This window comes from Mytilus edulis, chromosome 8 (genome assembly GCF_963676685.1).
Source record: "Mytilus edulis chromosome 8, xbMytEdul2.2, whole genome shotgun sequence".
Lineage (NCBI taxonomy): Eukaryota > Metazoa > Mollusca > Bivalvia > Mytilida > Mytilidae > Mytilus > Mytilus edulis.
The window spans coordinates 51971409-51985057 of record NC_092351.1 but is presented as its reverse complement, the minus strand read 5'-3'; the positions used below and the strand labels follow the sequence as shown (position 1 = coordinate 51985057).

Below are 13649 nucleotides of genomic sequence, written 5' to 3'. Positions count from 1 at the left end.
ACATGTATTATGAAAATAGCATTTTCCAAACCATCTTATATAATAAGGTATTCGAAACCGATTAGCATGTAATATATGCGCTTGTTATCAGACTTCCCTAAAGAATCAGTCTGTATGATGTGATACATTTATTTTTTGACATTTTTATATTTGATTTGTTGTTCATATAAAATTGAGAAAGGAAATGGGAAATGTGTCAAAGCAACAACAACCCGACCCTAGAGCAGACAACAGCCGAAGGCTACCAATGGGTCTTCAATGTAGCGAGAAACTCCCGCACCCCCGGGAGGCGACCTTTAGCTGGCCCTTTAAAAAATATGTATACTAGTACAATGATAATGGACGTCATACTAAACTCCGAATTTTACACAAGAAACTAAAATTAAAAATCATACAAGACTAACAAGGGCCAGAGGCTCCTGACGTAGATCAGAAGCAAAATTGCTGTGGGGTTAACCATGTTTATGGGATCTTCACTCCCCCTATACCTCTAGCCAATGTAGAAAAGTAAACGCATAACAATACGCACATTAAAATTCAAAAGAAGTCCGAGTCCGATGTCAGAAGATGTAACAACATTCAATTAAAAAAAATGACAGTAATACATAAATAATAACAGACTACTGGCAGTTAACTGACATGCCATATGTATTTAAAAATTTACTAAGTTCTACTTAACTGTGCAGATGAAATTATAACAAAAAGATATGTCTGAGGTGCAAATATTTATACTTTATTGGTACCTTTCTTTAAAGCTATATACAATATATATGGCTATTTTCATATATCATACATACAAAGTAGTGAGGTTGTTCAGCCCAACAAATGTTCCTGTGGCGATGGATTTAATGTTGTTGTCTGCTAGATTTCTAAAACAAATATTAAAACACTGGTTTGTATTTGTTTTATAAATAAATGATGTTTTGCACGTTAACCTACCCTCAAAATGTAGTAATGTCCAAATCAAACAACTACAATTGAATAGTGACAGGAGTATACTTATTCACTGCATTTTCGTCATTCTATTTTTTGCCAACATAGACTTACAGATTATACATGTTTTATACATGATAAAACAAATGTACTTTAAGTCCTCATTCACCGATAATTTCTAAGTAGTTAAAGAAGTATGGTTTGAGTAGTAGAATTGGTGTTTCATTTTACAGTGTACTCGCGACAAAAAATCCCATACTTGTATTTCAGCAAAGATGAGGAATACTTTTAATTTAAAAATTGAAATGGTCTCAACTTTCATTAACTCTGATACTGCTATGACAGCTGTAGTACGATGAGAGATCTTTAAAATGACAGAGGGACATATAAGATCAGTGGGATTTTATATAATAGTTCAGAAGGATATAGGAAGCATTGTTCTTTTGTGATATAAACTGTTTTATATGGGTAAATAATTACCATTGAAAGGTTTACCATTTGATGAATACGTGTGATAATATTAACGTCAATGAGATGATATAAACAGCAATATAGAGACAAAAAAATTGAACAGGTGTCCACAATATGTCAGTCTCAAATTTTTTCCAAACTCTGTAACTTGTGTTAATTATTTATATTACAAGAAAGCTCATTCATTCGAATAACAAAAACATCATTGATATTATTTGGTCATTTAATCGTTTAATTAACCACTATACAATTTTATGATTTCAATGTATCCTTTTAAATAAAAGATAAAACGGAAAATATTCAGATTAAGGTTACTACAAAAAGTAAAAAGTATGTAATATATATTAATCTCCATCCCAATATTAATTCAGATTTTCGACCAAAATACAAAATATATGACAAACTTGATCATTTCAACTTTTAAATTGTAAAATCTCCATTTCTCATAAATAACATAGCCACTCCAACATTGTATGCCGTTTACATATCTTAATTGTTAATTTTGCACTATATGGCAATTATTAATTGGCTTTTATGTGTTTATAAAACAAAATATTTGCTTTCAGGAAGACAAATTTATATCGATAGTACATAAGCTTTACAACCGCAATCACGATTTTAGTAAATTAAGTACTTACAGTGATGTAAGCTGAAATAAGAAAGCAAATGCACCGGGCTGGATAACATCAATCCTACAACCAGCAAGGACACTGCAAATAAAATAAACAATTTGTAAGTTTTAAGTTGGTTTAAGAATATTTTAAGATTATGCAGTCATCCCAACAATATGATAAAGAAAACAAAATCTTGTTCATATCCATAGTAATTCCTCCTCGAGATAAATAGCTCGCTATTGATTCTTTCAATTTGAAAATGCTTCTCTTTTTTTACCTTCAAAAATTATGGTAATTAACTCAGATGTTTAGGTTGATCGCATTTTCCAAATTTGATTCTTACATTTAAAAAAATAGTTTGTAACGAATATTGAAAATTTGTATGTCTACAGAATTAGTAATGTTGCATAACGAAAAAATCATGATAATGAATGTACTTTTTTATAGTCTAAGTAAATCAATCGATATTTTGTTTTGAAGTGTCAAAGTTCAATTATATTCCGTCCAAATGTTTTATGCTTAAAAAATTATTTCAAATATTTAATGCAAACTCAAATTTCATATCCATTTGTATTTAGTAATAAGCTCTCTTTAGAACTGTCAGAATACTTACCTTTTAGCACATGGCTTCTATTTATAAGACGTTTTTTATAAGAAATATCATAAACAGTTGAATAGCAGTTCTATTCTAAAATTGTCAAAATTTGTTGAAGCATAGAACTGTCCGAATTAGTAGATGCATATAACCGTCAGAGTCAGTTCTATAATTTCATTTTCAACGTTATTTGAATAATAGAACTGTTCAGAAATAGTCTGAGGTAAAATTAAAATGGATAGTTCTGGTTTATAACTAAAAAAAACCTGTTGTATTACAGGAGAAAATTGCTGTATCTCTGATCGCATTTAGAAGAATTGCAGTTAACTCGATTTACTGTTTACTCATATTTTATCTACATATGATTAAAAGTAGGATCATATCTACTGTCGTCAATGTCATTTCGCAATCGTGTTATTGCTTATTTATAATTTTTGTATTCTGGTCTTTCATATTTGATCATGCTTTGTTTCATACATAATGACGTGGCTCTTTTTTTAGAGATACTAAGCATATAGACAAGCTACAAGAAGAAAAAGTAAACTTCTTATTTACATTCTGCACAAGGTATGCCTTAAAGAACTATATATATTCTTCCTTACTTTGACCGCCAAATCATTGTATATTTCTTCATGTGTGACGTTTGCAAGTTGCCAAGAGCTCAAATCTACGTCAGAGTCAATGTTAATTTAACCATACGGTCCCAGTACTTAAAATATTGCAATCGTTTATTGGTGGCTTTAACATACATAAATAAAATTCAAAAATTAGAATGCAATGAATGAGGTTGTTAAATTTGAGATATGCCATTTTGTGCTTATTTCTTAAATATTTGTTCGTTTTTATTGTGTTTAAGATACTTGTTGTACTTATAGATGCTGTCATTATGGTATTGTTTATGATATTCTTGTATTATTGTCTTTCATTTTTGCTACTTTGCTTTGTCTATATGCCTGTTGGTGTTTCTTTGATACATATTTGATGTGGCTTTGTACTTATATATCCCGTAATTGTGTTTTTGTACTATAATAGTAAATTTGTGTATTCTTGTCTCTTTTTTTTTGTTAATATGCTTGGTCTAAATGCTAATTTGTGCTTCTTTGTTACATATTTTTTTTAAGTGATGAAGAGTATAACATAATGGTGACTGTTGTTCCCCCGTTTTTGACATTTTTACCTACTATATATGTTTGCCAATATAATTGAATATAATGCAACTGTCGTACAATCCACCATTTTTTACATAAAAAATGCCTGTATCAAGTCAGGAATTTGACAGTTGTTATAAACTCTTTTGATTTGTTTATCTTTTAGTTATATCATTTGATTAGGGATTTTCCTCCGAGTTCAGTATTTTTTTTTTGTGATTTTATATACATGTAGCTCTGTTAAATGGTTATAACTTATTTCTAATGAAAACACATTCTATTGTTTGTATTTATGCTGATACTTATTTAGTGGTTACATTTAACTCAAACACTCCCGTTATCATTGATCATTACATGTTAGATTTTGGGATTATACAAAAACCATATCATTTCAAGTGAAGTATTTTTATAATCCAGTACATCTGCATTAGTAAACGAATATATGTCTGAAGTGGTCGTTTTGATCTCAACAGCTTCTGAAATGTTTGGACATGAAACGGTTAAGTCTTGCCCTGAATATGGGTTACTTATGGGTTAATAATTAACTACTTTTGTTCAGGAAATAAAGTAAAGAACATATCTGAAATGACTGTACACGAATAATCCGCATTGAGGTAGTCTGTAAATTGACTGAAGGACTGTGTTTGACTGGATAATTTATAATTCTATTTTGAAAAAAATCTTTTAGCGGGTGCCACATATGGAAGAGGATCGTTTGACTATACCAGAAATACTGAGATCATTCATGTTTTTTTAAGGGTTCGTGTTGCTCAGTCTTAAGTTTGTTTTGTATGGTGGATTGTATGTACTGTTGTTTATCTTTTATTTTTTCCAGAGCGTGAAAGTTTATTTTTGACTTGTTAGTTTTAAAGTATCTTCACTTTACCTTTTCAGACTAAAACGAACTTTTTTTGTTGAAACTTATACTTATATATGCTGCCATTATACATTGTCATATGATGACATTATTTGAAAGGATAAGTGGTTCAGAAAAATACAAAATAGGGGCAAAGGTCCACACATACACATAATCCAGATCAATGGTGACGGCGAAACGAGATTATGCTAATAGTTGTTACATTTGTTTTGACAAATGCAATCAAAACTGACACTGCAACTAGCTTATGCATAATTAAGATTTTGATTAATACAAATATCAAAACTTTCATTTCTATTTGAGAAGTGGCATTAATAGCGTTTTTAGCAATATTCCAAAATGACATATAATATTTAGAAATCAAGTAAAATCAAGAGAATCAATAAACTCACTAAGGTTTTAGAAATATTGACTGAGCAATTGACCTAAAAATGACGTCATAAAATGTACATATTTTATTTAATCAAAAACAATGTAACAATGTAAAAAACAAACGTCTGATATTATGCAAATTTCCTCCATTTTTAACATTTGTAGAATCATTGTGCGCAGTCAAGAATCATCAAATTTTTTTGATAGAATATCTATAAATGACATTTTCTTACTATACAGGATGTTGTATCTTTGACGAGGCCATACTTTTTCACGTAATGAACATTCCTAGTTATTGTCAACGTACCCTTCTAAACAAAGTATGTGTATTGCAATGTTCAAATAATATAATTATTTGAAACACAATAAAGAGGTTTTAGTAAAAAAGAAAGTAGAAAGATCTAACAATAAGCAGAACAAATACAATAGGGCTTTTCACAGAAAAGTGGAACAAATTATGAAAGGATAAATTCGAATACTTTTACTTGTATACCTTAATTGTTGTATTAAAAAAAAAGCTCCAAAAGAACATGAACTTACTAAGGCAACGTATGATTTTGTATTACATGAATGTTTTCTATCACGTGCCTTTTAAATTAACGTTAGACCTATCGTTGAAATGAGAATCCTTGAAGTTGTCAATATATATTTCATCACATTAACCGTTGCATTTGGTATCATTCCTTGTACTTATTTACGCTATCACGATGAAAATATTACCTAAAACACCCTAAAACATCTTGAAATGAAAAGTGTAGAAAAAAAACAGTAATAACATATGATACTAAAACATAAGTATGAAATAACTTTACTTACATAAATTCCAAAACAGAATAATTTTGAAAAGAACCAGTTTCAACAATCGAAAATTCGTTTCCTGCTAGGATCCTGAAAAAAAAGTCTGCATGTTGATTGGTTATGATTTTTGAATGGGCGTTAAACTAATCTTGTAATGTTGACGGCCGTCTTACCATTCACTGTAACGACAAATACTACTCCTTAAGTATATGTTATTATGTACATTAGATAATTTTTACAAATAACGTACTGGCTAAACTAGGCTACTGTGGATATCTTATATTGCAGATGTATAAAATCAAAAAGCACAGTACCAAATGTATTTCAAGCAGAAAAACAGATGTTGAAACTATTTAGTTAGTTTTAGTTATCTCAACATTGAAATATAAAGAGTAATTATTTCTTTTAGCAAATGGAAAGAAATAAAGCAGTGATCTCAACTTACCAACTGTTTTAGGAATTTGGACATTTAATGTTTAAATTAGTTTTGTTTATTACATACGCGTGTTGGAATTGTTTTAGGCGTAACATTAAGCCACACCAATAAAGTGGCTTCGTCAAGAAAATATAATTCTGTATTAAAAAGAACATGAAAGGTAGTGTAATTGCAATTGTTTTATGTTTCATGACGGAAATAGGTGAGAACATTTAATTCCTATGTGTATGACTCACAGTGAAACAACTTTACAGTGTGTGAGCATTTGAATTGATTATAATTAGGATTTATCCATAACAATTTTATCAACTCAAACATGATTTTAATTTCAATATTTCAATAAGAATAATGAAATATTTTTATTTCTGTTCATAGTTAATCAAACTAATTCGATAGTTGCAATCAGATACCATGGCTGTATTTGTTTCTTATTTAATACCTGTTTATTTACTTGATAATGTCTATCTCATATAAAGATATATAAATATATATATAAAAAAAAACAATCAAAAGTTATCGCAGTCTTTTCAGATGTCATTTCTGGACTACCTTTCAGCTTTTAAAAATTTAGGATCTACGAAGAATTTATCACACTAGGTGTATAATGTGATTAAAAGTTTTATAATTATATGAAAATAACAAAGGTAAAAAATATCTGAGCCATCGAAATATTTTGGATATTTATCATTCAATTATCATAATTTAGTTCTATTATGCATAGAGTCCATAATCAATACATGAGACATATACTCACATACTCAACGAATCGTTTGGAAAGTCCGACGGAATGCTTGTCAATCCTTGATCTAAACACTCTACACTAATTCCACCTGTTCTATTGGAGCATGTGCATAGTACTGGACAGGTTGAAACCGTATTTAATTGCATTGAAGTAATTATAAACAGGACCAAAACCAACAACAGCTGAAACCTTAAATAACTTTTTTCGACAACACTGAAACATAAAATATTGCTTTTGGGATAAAAACAAATTTTGTATATTTGAATATATTGATTAACAGTGTTATGATTAAAATACTCCTGTTTCCGTTTTACGTAACTGTAATGTCATTCAGTTGAGAATTAGAATGAGCATGAAACTATTTTTTTTCATTGTCTATATGTTTGGCAGAGGACATTTCAGCTTGTACATGTATTTGCATGTCACAGAAAACGCTGTGATAATAACTTTAATTTTGATAATCATAGACTTGGTTTAACGGACAGTTGTGCTTTTTATCTATGAAAATTTCTTATCACCTAAACAAAACCTACTAAAGGCATTGAAAGAAAAATCTGGTACGTTTGTATTACGTGAATAATAAAAAAAAACATAGAACAACTGTAATAAATTAAAAGACGACACACCATGATAAAATCCGGGAAAGAAATAATCAACATAATATATAATATAACGTCACTACAAGTAAAATGATAAATCTTTAAATTTAAAAAAACAAAAACAAAAACAGCAAAAGTCTTACCTTGCTGTCGTCAACATAGTTGGTTGCTTCTAATAACTAGTAGATGTAATGATATTTGTCCAAGCAAGTCACTGGTCTTGGGCATATTTATGTGGACGTGTATTTGTATTGATTCATTATGCAGTTTACTGTGTCATTGATAAAGCTGTAAATATATAAACAGTAACGTAATACAACTGAAATAAAAAAAAAATTTAAATTTTCAACAACTAATATATAGCTCATATATGACATATTCAAGGTTTTTATCAATTGTTTGCGTTTTATATATGGTTATGTTGTAATCACGATTTACGACGTATGTGTTGCTATAAGACTCAAACGTTAAAAACGATACGTTTTCGATATTGGCTACATACTTTGTCTGAATTGTTCATGTTAATATTTGATTAGCTTTTAACATGTCAAATTACAAATGTATGACGTCTATTAACTGCACATGTTCAGGTCAAAATGTATAACTCAATTTTGCCAAATAAATGTTGGTAGACCTAGAACAATACTGTAATACTAAATACTACAATTTATGATAAAAGAGAAGATTTCTCATTTCCTATCGTTAATTATCCATTTTTAGATGTAGACGTATCCTCTTCACCATCCTACGGTGTTTATATATCTCAACTTGAACGATTCGCTTGTGTATGTAACAACGTTTTAGATTTTAACGAAAAAAATTTATGAATTACTGAAAAAATATTACATCAGGGTTTTCGATATCACAAACTAGTCAAAACATTTACTAAGTATCATCATTTCAAATATTTAATACCCGCCTCATGTTTGTGCCTGTCCAAAGTCAGGAGTCTCTGGCCTTTGTTAGTCTTGTATCCTTTTTTATTTTAGTTTCTTGTGTAAAATGTGGAGTTTAGTATGGCCTTCATTATCACTGAACTAGCATATGTATTTGTTTAAGGACCAGCTGAATGACGCCTCCGGGTGCGGGAATTTCTCGCTGCATTTAAAACCTACTGGTGACCTTCTGCTGTTGTCTTTTCTATGGTCAGATTGTTGTCTCTTTGACACATTCACCCTTTCAATTCTCAATTTAATAATATTTCTATTTTCAAAGTTTTTAAAGCAAATTCTTCCAATCATTTGTGTTTTACTTTGTGGTTAATTTTCCTCTTATTGCAATATATTAGTATTCCAATTTTTATAGTGTCTTGCCTGTAATAAATGTGAAGCACATGCTATTTTAAGTTTTGTAAAAGTGTTTTACACAGGCATTTTCCGTTGATTATTGTTTTGATAAAATAATGAAATTTTGTTTTGTATTAACAAAACTAGAACTTTGAGGTTTTTTTTTTGCAATTGATTTGTTTTCGGTTATTTTGATAAGAACAAAAATAATGTGATTTTTTTTTTTAATTTCGTTGATCTATGTCTCAATCGACACGACTGGCAGTAGACTAATGCTTTTTAAAATAAACTGACATGACGAGTTGTAAAAATCCATGTACATAGAAAAAATATTTCCCTGGTACAGATACCCTTACTATTTTTGATAACATCTTTTGGAAATTTCAGTCCACAATACTCTTTAGGTTATTATCAGTGATTATTATGTGGGGCCTTTCATTGATTTTATCCGTCCGTCAAATTTGATTCTTTTGCAGAGATGATGCACTTTTGGCGCACTCATTTTTAATTGTTGTATCTATGATAATTTTATTGAAAATTAAATACAGCGACTCATTTCATACGTTATATCAATGTGCGAATAATTTTGAGAGAGGTCAATAGATTTGGTATAAGACAATTATTTTGATAATCGTATATCTTATATAATCATGTCAAGAAAATGTTACTTTTAATCTTTCTGTGGCAATACTCATTGGCATACCATATGAACGCTACATATGCGCTATGCGGGATGTTTATTTCACATCAATGTTTTTTTTTATATAATGGTAACGTATGATCAAATTCGTCACACAGGTATAGTGTCACACTTTCTATTTGTTTCAGAACCCTTCTAAAAACAAGAAGCGGCCGCGTCTGCATATTGAAAGACACAGCTTAAATCCCATCAAACCCTTATGTCTTTTCGTTGTGTCATTCATTGTCCCTCAATAAACTTCCTTTTGTACTAACTTATAAATAGAACCATTTTTTTCAGTAGATATGCATTTTGACAGTAAATGTCTCTTATGTGGTGATCCCTTTTGTATAGCGGAAGCCGAGCATATATATTAATGCGTTCGTGTCCTTATTCTGTGTAACTGTGCATTTAATGTGTGATAGAGTATAAAGTTTAACAAACAATTAAGTAAGAATTAACAGTTTTCACATGTTTCGAAATAATAATATTACATGAATACGGTACGAATTCACTCTTCGAAAAGATCATCGTAAATGTACATGTATACATTTCAGTAATATATTATACCCATTCTCTTTCCCTCTATATTTTATCATGTGAGTTGACCTACCTTCATTTTGTAAACTTCTGATGATTTAGTGTCGCTTGTGTTCGTTTAAGAGATATTTTATCTTAACGACAATATCTTAAACAAGGTATTTCTTTGCAAAATCGATCGGTTTTATTCAACATTACCATTTTAATTTTGTACTGGTGTTTGTATGCATTGGCTTTATATATTGTTTATTTTAACATTAGTTATCAACTCCGGTAATTGATATGTTTGCATTAGATAGATGAATATAAAATAGTTTGTTATCTAACTTATATTAACACTTACAATTGGTTCACTCACATAAAGTAGTACAGAAGAACAGTAGTATACCGCTGTTCAAAATTCATAAATCTATAAAGAAAATACAAATCCGGGTTACAAACTAAAACTGGGGGAAACGTATCAAAAATAAGAGAACTAAGACACAACAGAGACACAACACCGAAATGCAACACACACAGAAACTAACTATAATGTAACAATGGCCATTTTCCTAACTTGGTACAGGACATTTTATGATAAAATGGTGGGTTGAACCTGGTTTTGTGGCATGCCAAACCTCCCGTTTTAATGGCAGTGTTAATTATACCATTAACATGACAACATTACACGACAGCGTTACAATAAATAAACAAACAGATAAATGGGAGAAAATATAGGACAGAGAAACAAACGAATAATAGCCATCCAAAGGTACCAGGTTTATAAATAGTTTCATATGCCAGAAGCGCGCTACGTCCACACAAAACGTTGCTCATATGTAAAAAGTTTGAAAGTCATAACAACTACAAAGTTGAAGATCGCCGAGAACCAAAAGTTCCAAAAAGTTGTGAGGCCAGGGTTATCCGCCTTGGACAAAACATCGTTATTATCAAGAATAATCCATAGTTTTGCAAACAGTAAATTTAAAAAAATGACTATATAATAGATATACATGATTAAACTGAAGTGGTGACTACATATAGCTATAGAATAAAAACGAATACACAACAAAATCATAGCCCTGTTAGTCATAGTCAATGCAACGCCCAAAGTGACGTCAAATATAAATTTCTATAAAAGAGTTTCTTAATGGTTTAATTACACTTTCTATCGTTTAGGGATCCGAATGATCCAGATAATTATATTGCAATCACTGCCGATTCAACACTAATATTCTAACCCCCTCTCTTTGGAGGATGCATATAATTATAATATTTAATTCATATGAAATTAGTGATTGGGGAAAACAATTCTTTAACCAAAGCATGCAAGCTCCACATGTTAAGGGGAGGGTTGGGATCCCACTAACATGTTTAACCCCGCCACATTATTTATGTATGTGCCGTCCCCAAGTCAGAAGCCTGTAATATAGTGGAGTCGTTTGTTTATGTGTTAAAATTGAGAATGGAAATGGGCAATGTGCCAAAGAGACAACAACCCGACCATAGAAAAAATAACAGCAGAAGGTCACCAACAAGTCTTCAATGTAGCGAGAAATTCCCGCACCCGGAGGCGTCCCTCAGCTGGCCCCTAAAAAAATATATACTAGTTCAGTGATAATGAACGCCATACTTATTTCCAAACTGTACACAAAAAACTAAAATTCAAATAATACAAGACTAACAAAGGCCAGAGGTTCCTGACTTGGGACAGGCGCAAAAATGTTTTTGGATCATTTTTTTATAAATAAGGCCGTAAGTTTTCTCGTTTGAATTGTTTTCCATTATTATATCTGGGCTTAATAGCTGACTATGCAGTATGGGTTTGCGCATTGTTTAAAGCCGTACAGTGACCTATAATTGTTAATGTCTGTGTCATTTTGGTCTCTTGTGGACACTTGTCTCATTGGCAATCATACCACATCTTCTTTTTTTATATGTTTCATAGAACAAGACTTCTATGCAAGATTTCATCCTTTTAAGCTCAACTGGCCTAAAAGGCCAAGTGAGCTTTTCTCATCACTTGGCGTCATGCGTCCGTCGTCGTCCGTCGTCCGTCGCCCGTCGTCGTCCGTTGTCGTCGTTAACTTTTACAAAAATCTTCTTCTCTGAAACTACTGGGCCAAATTAAACCAAACTTGGCCACAATCATCTTTGGGGTATCTAGTTTTAAAAATGTGTCCGGTGACCCGGCCAACCATCCAAAATGGCCGCCATGGCTAAAAATAGAACATAGGGGTAAAATGCAGTTTTAGGCAATTTTTAACCATTTTTCGTAAATCTTAGTAATATTTTACAAAAATCTTCTCCTCTGAAACTACTGGGCCAAATTAATCCAAACTTGGCCACAATCATCTTTTGGATTAGTAGTTTGAAAAATGTGTCCGCTGACCCGGCCATCAAACCAAGATGGCCCCTATAGCTAAAAATAGAACATAGGGTTAAAATGCAGTTTTTGGCTTATATCTAAAAAACCAAAGCATTTAGAGCAAAACTAACATGGGATAACAGTGTTCATTAGGTCAAGTTCTATTAGCCCTGAAATTTTCAGATGAATCTCATAACCCATTATTGGGTTGCTGCCATTAAATTGGTAGTTTTAAGGAAATCTTGCAGGTTTTGGTTATCATCTTGAGTATTATTAATGATATAGACTTAGACAAACTGTAAACAACAACAAAAATCAGCAAAGTAAGATCTCAAAAATTGAATTAAACTTTGTTTGATTTCATCAAAAATTTAATTCTTTAGGATCTTTGATAAGTTGAATCTAACCAAACACAACAAACTACGATGAAATTGGTTACTTAAACTCTTAAACGAAAGATCAATGCAAAAAAATGAAGGTGAGCGATTCATGCTCTTGAGAGCCTCTTGTTACTCATCCTTTTCGTATTATCGTCAAACAAATATGTCACTCGGTCAGTATTTTGTGAGAATATGACAGCTAATTAACGGTAAGATATAGTTAATTTCAATGACGGTGCGATGTTTACGTTTGCTGACTCTATCTGCCAATTTGTTCCCTTCGCACTTGGTATTGCGATCACTCGATCTTTAACAGAAAAGACACTCTCAGGTAAATGTGTAGTAACGGAAAATATGTAGGAGATTTGTTGACTGGAGGCAAACAATTAAAAACAGTAAATTTCTTTTAAATTTCCGCACAAATTAAAGAATTTTCTCCCATGAGAAGTATATGTTCTATAGTTAAAACTATTTACTAGTAGTTATAAAAAAGTAATGCATATTTTTTTTTTATTTGAAGTTTTAAATGTCTTTAATTAACTAAGATTGCTAGTTTTCCTGACGAAATCTTTCCCATATAACAAGTGTACTGATGATTGTGTTAAACGTCAACTTTAAATCAAACATTCAGTCATTAAGGTATGACAACAAACACCAAAAATACATTGTCTGTTAGACTTTTGTTTGACCGGAACTTCTTCATCATTAAAACACAGATGAAATGACGCTTAGTGGAAACTTAATATTCGGAAAAGACCAAGAAATTCACAACAAAAATAGAATTAGCTAACGGCGTTTAATTTTATTATGGCGAAAATTGTGACAGCACTGT

At 30.9% G+C, this 13649-nt stretch overlaps 1 protein-coding gene across 1 annotated transcript; it reads right to left on the bottom strand.

The window, feature by feature from the left end:
• Positions 1–773: 773 nt before the first annotated feature.
• Positions 774–7808, bottom strand: LOC139485836 (leucine-rich repeat and immunoglobulin-like domain-containing nogo receptor-interacting protein 1-B). Its single transcript, XM_071270481.1, has 5 exons — positions 7729–7808; positions 6999–7199; positions 5827–5898; positions 2043–2114; positions 774–869 (listed from the first exon to the last, which is right to left on the bottom strand). The coding sequence occupies exons 1-5, from the start codon at positions 7743–7745 to the stop codon at positions 788–790; spliced, it is 444 nt and encodes a 147-aa protein (XP_071126582.1). The 5' UTR covers positions 7746–7808; the 3' UTR covers positions 774–787.
• Positions 7809–13649: the final 5841 nt, after the last annotated feature.